The 19167-nt window shown below is 41.1% G+C and overlaps 1 protein-coding gene across 1 annotated transcript in view; it reads left to right on the forward strand.

Annotated features, from left to right (window-relative positions):
- The window catches only part of ARHGEF10 (Rho guanine nucleotide exchange factor 10), a 140110-nt gene that overhangs the window by 105112 nt on the left and 15831 nt on the right, over positions 1-19167 (forward strand). The window contains exons 24-27 of the mRNA XM_066603570.1: positions 464-687; positions 3447-3604; positions 13820-13962; positions 16732-16906. Of these exons, the coding sequence (XP_066459667.1) occupies positions 464-687; positions 3447-3604; positions 13820-13962; positions 16732-16906 (700 nt within the window). The remainder of the gene's footprint in view (positions 1-463; positions 688-3446; positions 3605-13819; positions 13963-16731; positions 16907-19167) is intronic.

The following is a 19167-nucleotide window of genomic DNA, read 5'->3' on the forward strand; positions in this document are numbered from 1 at the left end:
TTGTAAGTTGCAGGTTGGGTACTCGATCTCTAAAAGGTTCGCCATCACTGCTCTAGGTGCTCTCCCCAAGGAGAAAAGATCGTGTTCCTGACCAATTTGCATCTGAAGTGTAAATTATAACGTGCTCTCCTTGCTGCTACCAGCAATACATTACTTAGGAGCGACTTAATAAGAAAGGTTCTTGCAACAATTCCAAACATTATTCATCCAACAGTGATGTTTAAGTTATGGTCGTCTAGCATGAGGAAGTCGAGGCCAAAGTGCTGAGCACACCAGGTTTAGAACCATTACATGATGCCACTGATCCTTTCTTCTTGGGTTATTTTACTGGGGCATTAAATACGTCCCCACGTACTTGTATGTGTCTGATGCCATTCAAACGATGCATAAATATTGAATTAATTATCGCCATGTAACGCTGTGGAGATTGTGCCCTCACTCTTTCCTTTGTTGTCTTGTTTAGATTGGCAGTTGCACTAATCAGATGGGTCAGATTGCTGTTGTTTCACTTCACGACCGTAGCCCAAAGGTGATAGAATGTTTCAATGTAGAATCACGCATTCTCTGCATGGTCTATGTCCCCGAGGAAGAGAAACACAAACTACCAAGTGATGGCCCAGATACTGAATGTGATTCTATCCGACCAGCAGATGTGCCCACAATTTGCTTGGGCATGGAAGAGGGAAGGTAAATGTTATTCATGGCGATGTGTCTGCTGTAAGTCACAGAGCGTTTTACATATTAGCATATAGGCAGAGATCTTGCAGTTTAATAGACATTCCTACCAGAAGTAATAACATCGTTTGCTTAGGATACAGATTTCAGGCTATTTGCAGGAACTGTAAGAACTTGAAATGGGCAGCGGATTTTAACTTTTCTGGTTGCTTAGATACTAGTATTTATGACATCTATATGCATATTAATACTTCCAGGCCAGATGCCTTAAATCTTAACACGCTAGTATTATTAGCAGCTAACAATCTGTTCAGAAACAGAAGATTTACATCTATATAGCAGTATATAACAATGATGGTATATCCTTTCTTGTAAGTATGCATTTATATGTTCATTTTAGTATTTTAGCTATGTATTCTATTCCAGAACACACACACACACACACACATATATATATATATCAATTTTACGTTTGCATTTAATGTGACATAGTGCCTCAAAAACAGGTGTGATATCTCTTTAAAAGCTGTGGTCAAGGACCTTTCTGATTTTGCCACATGATTGATCCATTTAAAGTAACAGTCCCCAAATCACCAGGACAGTTCTTACAGCCTCTCATTTTCATTTTTATGTACAGCAGCGGAAATCGCGATACAATTGACATGCCGCAGCTTTGAATTCTGAGTGGCATGTCAGTTTCATCGCAGCTTGGCCGCAACGGACTGTCCGCAGCATGTGGATGAGATTTTTCCAAATCTCGTCCGCTTTGCTGCTTAGGCTCAGGTTTAAGATTGCTGTCAGAATTTCTGTGCAGAAAGTCCGCACAGAAATTCTGCAGCAATTCCGCCCCTTGTGAACCCAGCCTTAAAAGGAACGTGGCATCAGAAAATGATTTGCTGTTTAAATGGCAACTGACTTTTTAACAGTCATGATTATGTGATCGCCAAAGTGATAACTAGCAAAAGTGCAAAAAGCTTTATTTGCTTAAAATTATGTTTTTGGGATGAAAAATCACTCTGGGCCTTCTCACTTTCTTTTGCTGTCTACTGACAGTAGTTTGGATTTATTATGGGAGAGGTTATGTGGCAAGAGGGAGCCGGCTTGGTGAATCACAATACTAGATCCAGTCCAGGTGGTGATCAAAGTGTGAAGCGAGCTAGATGGAGGATATAGTGCTGGACAGGATGGCAACCGGGTGTGTAGAGAAAATGTCAGCATGGCAATGTACTGGGAGCTTTTTCAGGTAGCTGAGATGCCATTACTACTAATTATGGGAAAAGTAGGCAAAGGTGCCTAAACATGGCCATGAACTGGAAGTCACAATGTAAACACAACAGCAGTCCCGCAGAACAGGGACAGTAAAAAGTGTAAGTGTTGTCATGAACTGGGCCTTCTCAGCAAGTGACATGGGTGTGACCGCAGGGGCTTGACTGACTTCCGCTCCCCCAATCCGGCACTACACGCTACAAAAATACATGCTGCCACCCTTGACCATTTTACTGTGAGGCAGTTCGGTAATGTACGGGCATTCTCTGCACTCCAGCAGTCACTCTTATCAGGGACCATACGTTCTCACAGCAAAGACTGAATGTATTTGAGTTTAAAGCTTTAATAGGAAAAGGTGCAGTGCTTATAAAAAGTCACAAAAAGAGAACATAGAAGGGACATACAGAAGATGCAAAAGGTACAATTACAAAAAAATAAAAGGGAACGAAATAAGAATAACAGACCTTTAGTGGACTAACATTTGGGTGCACAGAGACATCCTGAAGACTTGTCTGGCAGTTGCTGTAGGTGTATACAATCTAACAGAGTGTGACTGCATCTCATGGCTTGAGCCACACTTGAAACCTATTCCAGCCACACCAACATAGCTCTCCTCCTGAGTATGTGATGGGGCAGGCAGAATACATTCTGGATTACACTCTTATTTTAGTCATATTTCACTGTAGGAAACTCCCATAGTGAAAGACGATCGTGTTTCAGTATATATGTTTAGCACCCTATAGATACCAAGAACACGGGTTATATTGTACTGCATCAAGCCAATAATGACTTTTCTGGTATTTGGAACCTAGCTATTGGCTGGATTCCCCGAAAACAGTCATATCCCTGGTGTTACCCAGAAAGTGAATTATGACAGGGAAATCTTAATTCTATTTCTGTTGTACTGCATATACCTCTGTGCAGACTTGCTGAGACTGGAGACATTGTGACTGCCTCCAGGCTATGTCTCAGGTTCATCTTCACTACAGATTTCTTTCAGCTTTGTAGCAGGCCTTTACATAAGCAGTGAGTGCATTGAGTGATACCAAGTTAAGGCCTATTTACACGCAACGATTATCACTCAATGGGGCTTGCGTCACATCTCACCTCCTCTCCTTCTTTGCACACTGACCTTTACACATGTCACAGAGCATGCCCACAACACTGTCCTAGACATCAATAAATCACTTCCTGTCCATTGTTTCTGTGGTTCATGAAGACTCTAAGGTATATGTCTGAATGCTATCAACAGCAGCTCAGACACGATGGCCGCCCCGACAGTCATGTACAGAAAATAGAATAGAAAAAAAAAGCTAGACTCCAAAGAAAAAAACAGATTAGAAAAAAATGTGTTTGGGTTTAATTATTAAAAAAAATATATAGGCGATATGTAGGGCTCATCCCCTTTAAGCTAGCCATACAATCAGATAGCTATTGGCTAAACACTTGTTTTTTTTATCTATGAAAGTTCTGCAGAACTTATATTTTCCATTTTTTCCCCCTAGTATTTGCGTTTACAAAAGTAGCCAAAGCTCAAAAAAAGTTCGTCTGCAACACTTTTTTACTCCAGAAAAGTCGACTGTCATGAGTCTTGCCAGCATCCCACAAAGTTTGTATGCAGGCCTTGTGAATGGCAATCTTGCAGTCTACACAAAGATGGAAGGTAGGTTTCAGAATAAGCACTTGCTTCTGAGATACTTCTGTAAATGTAATATGTTATATATTATGCTGTAAAATTGTAAAGGGCAATATTTACTGAATATTTATTATTCAATGGTTTTATCATTAATGTCAGAACTCATCAGTTACTGACCGGGGAAACAGGTCACAGAGATCTGTACAGTGAATATACACATTGAATACCTTTTTCGTTTGTTAATCTAAATGGGTCCATAATCCTGTACCAATAAATCAACATGTTTTTTCTAGAAACTCTAGCATTCTTGAACATATCTGTCATATCCATCAAGACCTGTTGGTGGTACCAATTAATAGACACAAAGGCCTAGTGCAGGGACAGACTGAATGATAATTAAGACTGAGAATAACAGATTCGTAGGTCCATAAATGGACAGGGGAAGTGAACGGAAATAAGACCTACGTTCTTCCCTTATAGCTGCCCTATCTGAAGCTGCCAGAAGAGCAGAGCACCTGTCCTGAAAAGGACAACCCCATGGCTGGAACCTGGCTAGATTTCTTAACCATCCCTAGATGTAATGAGGAGGAAAAGATATATAAGGAAAGAGCAAGATGGATAACACTAATAAAAAGTAACCAAGGACAAGCTACAAAAAGGGCACAGAAGGTTTAAGACGGACAGACTGTAGTAATCCAGAGTACAAAGTACAATATGGAAAGCACACAGTAATAAACAGAGTGCACCAACTCATACAGGACTAGAGTTGAGCGAACGTACTCTGTCGAGCTTGATGCTCGTTCGAGTATCAGCGTACTCGATGGTGCTCGTTACTTGAACGAGCATCAAGTCGTGTTCGACCCCGCCCCAGCTTTTGGCTTCTCCCTGCTGTGACGTGCCTGTTTTGGCCCCTCCCCGCTGTGACCCAGCACGCCTCATTTGAAAATTTTTGGTCTGGCAGGAAGGGGAAGAGGGAGAGGGGGAGAGGGAGAGACCAAGAAAAAAAAAAAGCTTGTTTCCACATACAAAAATGCTCGAGTTTCCCATTGTAGTCGAATAACGCGGACCCGAGCATTTGGGTGCTCGCTCATCTCTATACAGGACCAACATACAAGTGTAACATGAGTCAAACTGGCATCCTCTGCTTAGAGGGTCTGGAATAAATATCATAAGTCACTGATAGGCTGGCTGGGACGAAATAGTCTGCATCCAGCGATAAATGACAACACGCAAGTGCTAATCGTGTGGTCTGGTGCTGATGTCGTGATGTCACACTAGACCCATCACTGCACCTAGAATTCTGTGCTGGTGGCAATGTGACAATATTTGTTTTTATTTCTATATAACGGGGTCCTCCGAAAATTATAACGGGCATTTTGTATGCCCCCTAGTGGTGGCTGCATGCATTGAGAAGTTTTCCATTTAACTTTATGGTCTGTACTATCTGTGGCCACCCAGTGTTTACGAGTGAACTGCAGCCTTTCACCGGGCTTGCTAGAATGTCATGATATTATGTGGAATTTGTTTTGTAAGAAATTGGAGTCCTTAACTAAATTCAAGGAGTGGGAAGACTGGACACATCTGTATGGTTATACGGGGACATATGTTGTACACTGCAGTGTGAATTGACCCTTATGTAGATGGGGACTGTCAGGCAGCACATTAACATCTGATGTCAGGTTGAGCTAGGATTGGACAGCTTGGATTTTCCCTGTCTAATGTAATCTTTCTCCCAAAGTAACATGTTTAGCTCTTTCAAACAGGATTTTCTTAATACTTGCATATCATGGCTTTACGTACTGTATCTGCACGGGGCACAACCATATGATCACATCAATTCCTGCAAGTACAATGCTGAAGACCTGCTTAGTAACAACTCACAGAATCAAAATGCACGAAACTTTCCACTTATCTAGAAGGTTTATTGTTGAATCTTAATTGTTAAAGAGGTTTTCCATGAAAATACTATTGATGACCAATCATCCGGATAGGTCATCAATAGTTGATCGTCCAAGATCCGTCGCTTGGGACCCTGACTGATCAGCTGTGTGAGCGAATGCTGTCAGCGCCGCAATAACACAGAGGTTGAAGTGGAAGCCTCCACTTATTGAAATCAATGGGAGCTGTGCCTGCAGTTACAAGCGCCGGCTATACAGAGGTCGGAGCAGAGCTTGTCCCGAGTGGTGGACCCTGGCCAATCAACCATTGATGACCTATCCTGATAGGTCATCAATAGCTTTTCCATGGAAAACCCCTTTAACACTTGAAACTGCCACAATTATGAGCCAATGGCCAATGTTAGGTAAAGGCATCTCTGAGAGGCCTAAGGGAAGTTCTAATGAGCATTCTGTGCCCACCCTATAGCCCCTAAAAATCACAGTGCAGATGCTAACCAAGAAAAGAGCGGTGCATATACAAGTGTCTATGTCTAGGTGTCTGCTGGTCTGAATATCTGATAATCCAGCACTCTGAGGTGCTGGATACTCAGAACTTTTACATTGTTCATTTATACTAAGATTTGTATTTTTTATTTAGACAAAGGGACGTTTTTTAGGGTAAAAAGCAGAAATAAGTTATTAAAAAATGTAAGTTTTATATTAAGTTTCTTTGATTAGATGATTCTGTTCTTTGAAGTCTCCAGACATGATATGCTATTTTTTTCCATTTTGAAGGAAACCCACACTAATACAGCAAAAGTGAAAACAAGCCCAATTCTGTTTTAACCAGTTAACGACCTTTAATGTCCTAATTAGTTTTGCTAAGTCGCGACCCGCTGCGTGCTGAGCGGCGCTGTGCTCATCCGGAGGGTTTGTTTTCAGAAGCATTGACCTATTTTCCACTGATGAGGTTGTGTGGTTAGCAGATTACTAGAGAACAACACTTTTCATTGGAGGACGTTGTAAGATCAGCAGCTGTTTTAGTATCTGGCTTCACAATCTCACAACTTCTAAGAAAGCAGCCTTACAATTTCCATGCAAGGAGAAATCTCGATCTGAGAAGCCAAATGTGCAACTTTGCCTTCTAAAACAAAGTGCAAGCAGTATGACTACCATTCGATGCCCTACAAGAGTGACCACCCAGCTTAGCTAGGTTCCTGAATGGCAGTGCTGCCAATGTACATGCTTAGATCACGGATTGCCAACATTATTATCACAGCAAGCCCCTGAATAGCTGCACACCTGAGCACCCCCTGATGCTTCTCCTGCCTCAAAGAAGTTTAGGCCGCCTGCACACAGGCGATTTTTATTAGCCGGATTCGTGATCGCCACATGCATCGCCGCTGTACATCTGTGTACATTCGCGCGGAAAAACTCTAGAATCCGCGATCATCCGCAAGCATTTTTAATTCAGGTCCACGATGAAACACAAGTCTTCCGCGGTGGAAATCCGCTTGCCGGAATTTGCCTCTGCCATGTGCAGGCGGCCTTAGTGTTTGGGCAGGTAAAGTATTTTAGAATTCTCGTCCACTGCTAGAATATGGCTCAGATATGTTTATTACTCTACAAAGCACCTTTAACCTATTCCAATCCACTGTCTGACTTCTTAAGACATTATGATTTAAGGCTGTACAGCTCCGGTGTTGGAAGACGACCATCGGGTTTCTCTTACTGTATATTGCCAGCCTGTCTGCTGTTGGAGCCTATCCAATGTGTCACCTCATGCAGTACTGGCTTTAGCCAGCATATAGCGCCGTTGTAGAACGGCAGAAAAAGTTTAAGCCCCTTTGGAAAACCAGTATACAAATTGGATTGGTAAGGGTTAACCCCTTCACGACCACCATATGTGTATATACATTGTGCAGTATAGGGGGTTGTATGGAGCTGGCTCAGGAATTAATCTGACAGCCACTAGCAACAGGGGCCATCAGACTTGCTACAATTGCAGCCATATTGCTTTTTAGATGCTGCTGCAGTATCTAAGCAGCAAGCCAAAGAGGGCCTGCAGGCACCCCATCAGTCCCCCAGCGACATAAAAATGGATAGTAAAATCCCTCGTGAATAAGCCCATTCAAAATTTGTAAGAGTTTTGTGCATTTTGCAACGCATAAAACGTGCCCGAGTTTCTCGCCCGTGTGAATGTAGCCTAATATCTGTATTTTGCATTAATGGACAGATTTCAGCAGTTTAAGCAAATTCCTTAAGATCGTATCCCCCATAGGACTCGTAACATTTTCTGCCATCTGAATATAATGAAGTTTCATTGTTCCTCTAAGATGCTAAGTTTAGCTTGTTAATTGTGTCTGTAGGGCTGGGATACTTGATCAAGTGTCGGATTTCTTGGCTGTGAAGTCTGTGGCTATTTTAATGTATAACATTCACCATTTGCACAAGAGACCTGTTTGCTATTTATTGCAGAGACTCATGGCACCAAAATGTAACCACACTGCCGATCGGAGCCGCGCAGTCTATTCCAGCCGGATAATGACAGTGTACTTCGCAGTCACTAGCCGTAGGAATTCCAATGGCTTAAATATGGCTCTCCCGCTAGAACGGCAAGATTGTAGACCTTTGTCTTGTCTTGTATGGGACGACGCCAACATTGTCTAATTAATACTTTGTGAGGCAAAAAAAAAATAGAGAAAAGTGATTTTTTACTTTCCTTCTGCATTCGTTAGCCATAAAAAATGCCTAATATGGTGCCTAGATAAGGAATATATCCTACTTGGCTCTATCCCAAAAAGGGCATACTCTTTGCAGGCTCTGTGCCAGCAGGAAGCTGCATGCATGGAGGACGTCAGAACTGTACAACGTCAGCAGAATATTACATGGCGTAATGCAAGAGAATCGAAAATTATTAGAGATGAGCAAAATAAAGACAATTTGTGTTACGTAACAATAAGGTGACTCATTAAGTGGAGTCCCACTCTTTGACAGCCATATGGGCATAAGGACAGGCGTTAACTTCACATGACAGCAGCTTTAATCCTTTTTAAGATTTCATTGTTATTTTCTTACTGTTATCAATGGTTATAAAGCCACAAAACACCTACAGCCATAATAGTGGATGATCAGAAAAACATGCCAGTACTATGCATTATCCTGCTGGAATATCCCATTATTGTGGGGTACATGAAGTCCATGAAGGGCTGCAAATGGTCACCAAGCAGTGATACATAGTGGAGACCGGTCATTGCCGTGAGAACACACCCTACACCAGTATGGAACCACCACCATCAGCCTGCACCATGCCTTGTTAACAACTGGGGTCCATGACTTCATGGGGTCTGTGCCACACACAAACACTATAACCATCCAGAAACAATTGGTACCATGACTCATCGGACCATGCCACATGTTTCCAGTCTTCTAGGCTCCAGTTAGCAGCCTTATGTGCCCAGGTGAGGTGCTGTGTCCACTTTTGTGGTGTTAACAGAGGCACTCTGGTGGGTCCCAAATCACATGGAAGATGAAGAGTGCTGCATTGACTTGTGGGATATCTATGTACGGCCTCCTGTATTGAATGAGGATGCAATTTCTGCCAGAGTCACTATTCTGTTCACATATACAATTCCAGTTTGACTCCGTCAATTGCGATTATGATGGGCAGCTACTGCTATTCCATGACATTTGGCACATCCATGTATTATCCGTAGCAAAAGCAGATGCAGTGGGGTAGACTGTACACTGTATATAGGTCCCTTCTGCATAACATATTGTAACAGTCTCTCTAAACAATTTTTTTTCTCCTTTTAATATAATTGGACATTTCAGTGGATCGAGAAACGTACTGCTGAACATAACTGTGCTCAGGTTGTACTTTGCATTGTGGGATCTGTCCTGACAACCCCTGGCTGGTTCTGGTTTTTCCCCCTTCGGCATGCTACCTAGTGATGTTACAGTGATAAATAGGTAGTGCGCCCCCTAGTTGTTATAACATCATCACCTTCTAAGGAAGAAATACTATCTCCGGTGGAAAGCCTGTAAGATTGAAAGGAAAAAGTATCCTATCCTAAATTGTGGAACTGGTTGTAGAGGAAAAACCTGTGCAGAAGAACACCTGTACCTCAGCATACACCTTGGTATGTTTATGTTACTCTACAGTTTTACGGATCATCCAAGTTGGGTAGCATTTTTCATTTTGGTTTTGTATCTAAAAGCGGCTTCCTGATGGGATTCACTGCGATTTAAACTAAAAATTATGGTAAAATATTAATTGTACAATTTAAGTAGTTTTAATCTGTCCTCTCCCTGTAGGATTTTCTTGCTCCGTTAGACTTTCTTGCACTCTTCATTCTTCCCTAGGTATTAATGTAATGCTGTATCAGTGATGACTGACACTTAAACATGTAAGACACTAATGTCCCTTTTAAACAAGCCGAGGGAGTGACATTACGGCTTATTCATTCGCCGTGGTTCGCGCTCGTGCAGAATGTTTAGACCGGCCGATCGTCACTGAGAACTGTTAACTTCTCGCTCAGCGCTCACATTCCTATGTGAAACACTGAGCAGGAGCGTTTAAATGTAACGAAAAGTGAGCGAATGCCGGTGATTTTTATTCCAGCTGAAACTGAACGACGAATGAAAAACGAAGAGCAGCGGCATTTAAATATCCCGATCGGGACTTAAATGTGCCGTCCGGCTGTCATGACAGGCTGGAGACTCCTGAAAGTTCTCAGGGTTGTCGGGATCATTTGCCAGTTAAAGATGTGCCTGCATAATATAGTTTTGCATTTTACTATAGAAGGGATCAATCACAGGTTAAAGCCCCCTAATGGGGACTAATAAAAAAAGATGTTAAACAGAGATAAACATATTTTATAATTTTTATAAAGAAAAAAATCTTAAAAGTAAAAGAAGAAATGTTTTCCCAGTCGTCGCTTCTGAAATATTTAAATTAAAATCTAAAAATTTGTATTGCTGCATCTGCAAAGGTCTATTAAAAAAAAAATCACATTAGTAATCCTGCATGATTAACTGCGTCAGAAAAAAATTACACAATGGCAGAATTGCATTTTTTTGGGTCAGTCCGTCTCAAAGTAAAAAAGGAAAAAAAGCTATCAAAAAGGCGTAAGCTCCCCAGAATGGTACCAATACAAACCACAGATCGCCTCGCAGAAAACAAGCTCTCACACAGCTCCATTGAAAAATAAACAAGCTATAGGCGTAAGAAGATGGTGACAGAATGCAATTCTTTCTCTTTTTAAAATATAAAATAAAAAAATTTATATAAAATTTTATATATAAAAAACTGTATAAATTTTAATATTGTTGCACTCATACCGATCAACAGAAAAATCTAACGTTACTTTTACTGCATCATTAACCCCTTCATGATGCTGCCCTTTTATTATTTTTTTTCCCATTTTCTTTTTCCCTCATTCCCTTAAAAAAATCGTAACTCCTTTATTTATCCATCGACGTCGCTGTTTGAGGGTTTCTTTTTTGCAGGACGAATTGCATTTTTCAATGGTGCTATTTACTGCACCATATAATGTACTGAAAGCTTCTAAAAATTTCTAAGTGGAGTAAAATGAAAAAAAAAATGACATTCTGCCATCTTTCAGTGCGTCTTGTTTCTACGGCGCACAAACTGCAACAAAAACGACATGATAACTTTATTCTATGGGTCAGTACGATTACTACGATACCAAACATTTAATTTTTTTAAATTATTTTCTGCGATCATTTGTGCATGCAATAACCTTTTTCTTTTTCCGTCGACGTAGTTCAGCGATGGCTCATTTTTTGCGGAATGTCCTGTAGTTTCCGTTAGTGCTAATTCGGAACACGTATGACTTTTTGATCGCTTTTTATTGCGTTTTTTTCTGGGAGACAGGGTGACTGAAAAAGTGCGTTTCTGGAGTTCTTAATTTTTTATTTTTTTTCGGACGACGTTCACCTTGCGGGGTAAATAATGTGCTACTTTGATAGATCAGACTTTTACGGATGTGGCGATACCAAATATGTATTTTTATTTCATTATTTAGACTTTTTAATTATAGATATGGCAAAAGGGGGGGTGATATAAACTTTTATTAAATTTTTTTTTTTACAATTAAAAAAACTTTATTGCTCTTTTTTTTACTTTACTTTTAAGTCCCCCTGGCGGACTACAATATGCGATACTTTGATCGCTCTTGCAGTATGAGGTAATGCTATAGCATTACGCCCTACTGCATTCTGACAGGCAGCCTATCAAGCCACCCCACGGGGATTGTTTGATAGGCAGTCTCTCAAGGCAGCCCTGGGGCCTTTCAGAAGGCCCCCGGCAGCCATGACACCTCACGGCTCCCCCGATCTCACCGCGGGGGGGCCGTACGGGACCCCCGAACAGGATTGACAGCAGCATTTAAAGGGTTAATAGCCACGATCGCCCGCGGGTGTCAGCTGTGGTAAACAGCTGGCGCCCGCGCTGTATGCAGAGAAGTTGCCCCGCGACCTCTCTGCATACATACCACGGAGCTGCAGGACGTAAGCATACATCCTGGAGCGGGAAGGGGTTAATACTGTAAAATAACCACCTATCCCTCTCCTTCCATGCCAAATGGTTAAATTGTGTTTTTCCCCACTTAAAAATTAAAAAAAAAATCTTCCAATACATCAAATCATATGTTAAATGGTACCATTTAAAAATGCAGCTCATCTTGCAGAAAAAAATCCTCATGCAGATGTGTCGCCTGAAAAATCAAAAAGTTATGAGTTTGTGAAAGTGAGGATACCAGAACTGCAGGTCTGGACGCAGGCACATCAATGACCTTTGGTCATGAAAGGGTTAGTAAGCCTTGTAACATGACTAGAGATACGTACAGGCTACTTGCGCCTTGTCAATACAGAGCAGGGTTGGCTGGTTATCTCTGGAGAATTTTCTCACAAACCATTGCCACTAAGACTTCATACACTGCTGGGTTCTCAGAATACTGAGAACCAGTTTACCCCTGCAAAGCTGTATCAAGATCAGCGCATACAGCCAGCCAATTCTGACCCTTACTTACAAGGGGTAAGTACCCCAAAATAGCTGTCTATGGGTGTCTGGACCTGGCTAATATCTCTAGCCATGCTGCAAGTTTGTTAAAGAGATTTTCCAGATTTAAGCTGTTGCTGACCTATCCCAAGAATCAGCTGATCAACGAGCCCGCTGTACTGATGAGTCACGGAACGGCACGGTTCTGTACGTTGTGTGCTGTGTCCATGTTCACTTGAATGGGACCATGGTACAGTGTACACAGCTGTGTATTTGCAGAGCACAGCAGCTCTGGCTGCCAAGCCTCAATCAAAATACTAACAATGACCTGTCGGTCCGTGTGTGCGTCAGTTACATGCTCCGCCCCTGATCACATGATTGTGATGTCATGAAAGGTCCTTCATCCCAAATGAATTACATGCACTGATCACATGACAGTAACATCATCAAAGGTCCTGTAAGCACACGGCTGTTGTCCGGCTAGGTGTTTGTTAGTATTCCATCCCCTACAAACCCCCTGTGACCTCAGTTGCTATGGAATACTAACGAACGCCTACAGCAGCCGTGTGCTTACAGGACCTGGGATGATGTCACTGTCATGTGATCAGTCACATGTGGGAGGAGTCCGGGGTCACATGACCAGGGTGGAATCAGTGTGTGTAGGACTCTGCTGTGCTGCTTTTGAACCCTGAAGAATCTATGTAGCAGAGCTGTGTGGCACATTCTCCACCAGAAACACTGGTACTATATAATTTCCTAATAATTACTAATCTACTATTGATGACTTATCCAGAGCATAGGTCATCAGTAGTTTAAACCTGAATAACCCCTTTGAAGGGTTGGACATAAGCTGACACTAATGAGACAGTTTTCTTGCTTCTGGCAGAGACTTAATTTGCATACTTTTTTACTTTTGGAACATTTCCAATCGGACTGCATACACATCTGAGTCTCTTTAATGAGAACCATTACACTCCAAAATTGCTAATTTATAAAAGCAAACGTCAATAGGTATGTTTTAAACACTAGTGCAAACCGTGATCCATTTATGAACCTATCAAATCCTATCAGATCTGGAAGCAGTGCAGCTTGCTGTACTGCGCTGCTCCTAGAACTCTTTCACCTCTATGGGAGTTCAGAAGCTGCACAAGACAGTCTGTTTAGCTGTTTCCATACTTCTGACCATGGCGTACAAAGACGTATTCTCATATCGGCCATGATGGGCTGAGGTGGAAATACTATTTTAATGTTTGGGAAAGTTTCCTGTTAGAAGAATATTGATGTCAGAATGGTGTCATTAAAACTATGTATATAATTAACCTGACTTGTTTTATCATTTAGATGGATCCTGGAACGCAGAATCGCCCAAACTGATAAAATTAGGCGTTTTACCTGTTCGCAGTTTGTTAGTGATGGAGGGAACTATCTGGGCTGCTTCTGGAGGACAGATATTCATCATTGGCAAGGAAAGTTATAACATGGAGGTAATTCTATTTCTAATATACTCTCACTGAAATATAGGTACATACTGAATCATTTTTTCAAGAAAATACTGATTTGGCTTAAACCCTAAACAACCCAACCAGTAAATGATTATCAAGTTCAGAGTGTACTAAGCCAATGCGCAAAAGGATAACCTTACACACATAAACAAGTTGTGGCAGGAATGGCAGGAAAGTTGGTATTGTAGAAGTAATAAAGTTGTCAAATGAATTAATGCCGACATGTGGTAGTGCGGTACTAAAAACTGCAAACTGTAATTAGCAAAAAATGTAAGGGCTACAACATCGCTTTACATAAAAACTCAAGTGCTACATTCCCATATTATAAAAAAAAAAAGTGCCCAAATATCTACAAGCTGTAATGAGTAAATCTTGTTAGTTTATCACTTTCGAATTTGAGAAGAATCTTTGCTTTAACCCGTTCCCGCTGCAGGGCGTAAGTTTACGTCCTGGCAGCCTGGTACTTCCCGCAACAGGGCGTAAACTTATGTCCTGGAGATAGCGCGGGATCACATATGATCCCGCAGCGGGAGCCGGCTGTCAGTCACAGCCGGCGTCCCGCTGCAACAGCGGGGGGGCATCGGAGATGCGCCCCCCCGTTGTTAACCCCTCTGTGTCTGCGGCCGGTCATCGCGATAACATCGCGAGAGCCCGGCCTGTCACCATGGTAACAGGACGCCAGACACTGGCATCCTGTATTGCCTATGCCTATGATCGCTGTATAAGCGATAAGGCATGGCGGAGCAGTAGCTCTGCCATGCCTTATGACAGCGATCATCAGGGCAGTGGTTAAAGTCCCCAGAGGGACACAAATAGTGTAAAAAAACCGAATTAAAAAAATGTAAAAAAGAGTGAAAAAAACATTTTTTTATGCTTTTTCTCAGATTAGCATAAAAAAAGGTAAAAGAAAAATAAAACCCCGAATATTTGGTATTGTCACGTCCGTAACGACGCGTACAATAAGTTGCACATGCTTTTGACTGTGCACGGAAAAAAAACGCTAAAAAACTGAGGCAAAATGCTAATTTTTAGCATTTTGCCTCACTAAAAACGCAATAAAAGTGATCAAAAAAGCCGTATGTACCCCAAAATGGTACCAGTAAAAACTACAACTTGTCTCGCAAAAAATAAGCCCTCATAGAGCTACGAACATCGAAAAATAAAAAAGTTACAGGACTTTGAATGCAGCAATTTAGAATAGAAAAAAGATTTCCAAAAAAAAAGTTTTATTGCAGAAAAGTGGGAAAACCTAAACAAAATTTAAGAATTTTGGTATCGTTGTAACCGTACCGGTCCGCAGAAAAAATGGAATGTCTCATTTATGCTGCATGATTAACGCTGTAAAAAAAAAATCTATGGCAGAATTGATGCGTTTTCTCTCCCTGCTATCATTAAAAAAAAAAAGTTTTACAATATAGTCTATGTACCCAAAAGTGGCACTGATAAAAACTACAGTTTGCCACGCAAAAAACAAACCCTTACACGGCCGCGTCGACGGAAAAATAAAAAAGTTATGGCTTTTGATAAACGGAGAAGAAAATCCACCAAAAATTGTTGCGTCCTTAAGCCCAAAATAGGCCATGTCATGAAGGGGTTAAGATATGACAAAAGAGTTGTGCGTCTTCTAGTATCCTATTATGGGGACATGTCTGTCGAATGTAGATAGAGTTGGTAGAAGTAGTTGAAAGGTGATACAGTACTACAACATAAAGTTATCCAGAATGATTAATTATTATCTCGCCTGGAAAATATTGTCTGAAAAGCATCTAAATATTCAGACCTCCATCTGCATGGCTGCTTGATGTTCTGTTTTACATTACTGCAGTCTTCTGAAGTTAGATGAGTCGCGGGATACAGTTCTAGTTCATAAATTACTGCATTAATAACTATTTAGAATCACATTTATTTGGATAAAAATTTTCCTAAAAATATATATTTGTAATCCTGGCAAGTAGGAGCAGACATGAACTCTGCTTAATAGGATACACTTACACAAGTCACACTTAATACTACAATGTCTGGGTGCCCCTACATACCTGGATGTCTGCGGATTACCAGCTTCCACCTGGGCTTGTCATTCTTTCAGCTGACAAGTCCGTGTGCTGGTCGGCAATTAGTAGAGATGTGTATGTTTGTGGAGGAGATCCTCCGTGTTTACGGACACCCCTGTGTTCCCTACACATACTTCATCTGATTTACAAAAGGTTTTCTCAATACTACAAAAACATTTTGCCACTTTGGGTGTTCAGTTCATCATAACTGTAAGTTCTCCATAGAACATATGTAAATGAGCCCTTTGTCTGGATGCAGATTATCATCAGTCCTGTTTCAGGAAACGTTTTCTGAAACCGATGATTTCTGTCAGTAGAAATGGCCAAGCTATGAGAATATCTGCGGAATTGACATGCTCCAAATATTACAACGAGGCACAAAGCTTGAAGAGGGTCAGTAGTGAATGTGGAAGCTTGAGGATTCTGAAATAATTTGAAGCATTTTTGATATAACTATTAATTATTGGTAAGGTCTATACAAAGGAAGTGGTAACATTACAAGAGTCATTTTACAAAGGCTAGTAGGTCTTGGGCTACCAGTCAGTTTTCCTTTATGTCAGTTAATTTTCTCCAACTTTGATGGAGGTTGTCCCTTTCATGCTCTGTACGGTCCATTGATTTGATGCTTGGATTTAAGAGCAGGTTCTTTGAATGGAGTCTGTCTTAGAAAGTTTTCTGAATTGTTGTCTTGAATTCTTAGCACCAGTTTGAAGCTCATCAAGAAGAGGGCATGGTGATTTCGCACATGGCAGTTGCTGGGGTTGGCATCTGGATTGCCTTTACATCTGGCTCAACTTTACGTCTGTTCCATACAGAGACGTTCGAGCATCTTCAAGATATTAACATAGCGACTCCAGTGCACAATATGTTATCAGGTAGGTTGATTTATTGCGTTTTACTGAACACTATACCAACAGCTTTGTGTATAATCAAACCAGACTATTCAGAGGGTTTCTTCAATGAGCCAGTGGCCCCGAATTAGTATCTCCAGAGCCACATGTGGTTCGTGACCCCTTGCCATGTGGCTGAGCACATCTACTTTCTAAAATGTGACAAGTCTGTCAACTCCATTTTGCGTATCCAATTACTCCTTACATATGATGTGCCAACAACAGTTCAATGTAACTGCACCTTTTCATCTTCGTTAGTGCTTTCATTCTCAGTAAATCTGTATTTCTGTACTTCCCACATCATATGATGATCAATATCCATGTCTGATGGGTGATTCCAATGCCCAAATTGTCCAGGCTCTCTTCCCCAGCTGTTGATTGATTGTTCTTGTGCGTTCCGGAAGGGCTGTGCTGTCGCCATACTTTAAGGAACGATACATGTGCAGTGATGTCCACTAATTTCTCCTTAGCCTCCGTGATGAGGTGCATTCACCAAAGTCAGCATGAAAAGCCGTATCAGCGCCAGACTCCCAACTTCAACGCATGCAAGTGATGTCTAATAGACTATAGAGAGACCAATGGATGTGCTTGCGCATGTGCTGTAGCCAGAAGTGCGCTGCCAGCACAGTCTTTCAAGGATGCATGGGGGGCATCAATCGTTAGCACAAGGGATGTTATTGAGTGTATGGAGGGAGAGGGAGCCTGGATGATTTGTGCATTGGAACCACCCATCTGAGGGTTCAGTAGTGATTAGCATACTGTGCAGAAAGCACGAAATTAAAGATTTTTTTTATAGAGCTTGAAGGAAGATAAGATAGGCACAGTTCTATTTATCTTTAATTCCTCTGTATTCATTGTTGGCACATCATATGTTAGCATTAATTAGATATAGAAAAAGAGGTGACTGAGTCCCTTTAATATATTAACATTTGTGACTTGAAAGTGGCCACCGAGCATCATTAAACATTGAATGTGGCTCACAAAGTATGAAAGGTTGGGGAGCTCTGCGCTACAGTTAAACTGAATTTTTACAAACAACATCTGTCATATAACGGGTGTCTGTCGAATTCAATAGAAGCATAATGAACATTGTCCGGATAAAAAAAATACAACATGCCGGAATTGTGATCATTTTTTTTTTTTTTTGACCCCATCACCGAGAAAAAATGTAATAAAAAGCCATCAAACAGTCACATATACTCTGAAATGGAGCCAGTAGAAACATGAGCCGTCCTACAACTACATTGACGGAAAACTAGATAAGTTATGGCTGTCAGAAGATGGCGGCAGAAAATGATTTTTTTCCCAAAGATACTTTATTTTGTAAAAGTAGCAAAAAAAACCCTATAAATTAGGTACTGATGGAATCGTACTGACCCATAAAATAAAATGTGCATGTTCTTATTGCCACAATATGTATGCCAAAAAAACAAGGACATATTTCCATAAGCCCTCTGTCATAATACTGTAGCTATAGTCTTTCGAAAGCTACGCTGGAGTGTGTGCACCCAACAGGTAATGTTCCTGCAGTGAAGAATAAATGTGTTGTTTTTTATCTCATTAGAGAAAAATCCATTTGTCTTTTCAACGGAATAAACCCGTGTTGCTAAAGTCTGTAGAGCAGGAACATTAGCAGTGGAAAACTGAGGAAGTAGGAAATCTCCCTGTAATATGTTTTCCACACATACACTGACATGATAAGCAATGGTGCATGCTTACAGCTGAGTGAGGGGTTATCGCTCAATGCCACATGTGTCATTTCATTTTTTCCTCTTTGAAGATGAAGGAAAATATTTATGGGTTATGAACAGGAACCAAGAGAAATAGATACACCTCCTGTGTAATATATCTGTCTGTAGATTGCGTTGTTACAGCAAAGTGTAGCAGCAGTAGGACATACTACCAACAATATGGAAAGCGTCAGAGCCATGGTGCATACAGTCTGCCGGATGGGTTTTCAGTCTATGAGCCGGTTGTTACAGGATTTACCAGTACTTTTATTATTTTAAAATTATTGTCTGGAATACAGTAAAATATAGACATTACTTGTCCTCTGTACTGCAGACGGCATCTTAAAAATAGTCAGGTAGTTTCTATGTAATACTGCTATAGAAGGGCCAAAGATTACGCAGGTCTGCATATATGATCATTGCATAGTGACTGGATGATATCACCGTAATGTTTCTGAATGAAAAACTCTATACAAAGACCAATGTTACCACTATAAAGTATAATTACCATGTAGT

The sequence above is a fragment of the Eleutherodactylus coqui genome, chromosome 1 (genome assembly GCF_035609145.1).
Source record: "Eleutherodactylus coqui strain aEleCoq1 chromosome 1, aEleCoq1.hap1, whole genome shotgun sequence".
NCBI classification, from domain to species: Eukaryota; Metazoa; Chordata; class Amphibia; order Anura; family Eleutherodactylidae; genus Eleutherodactylus; species Eleutherodactylus coqui.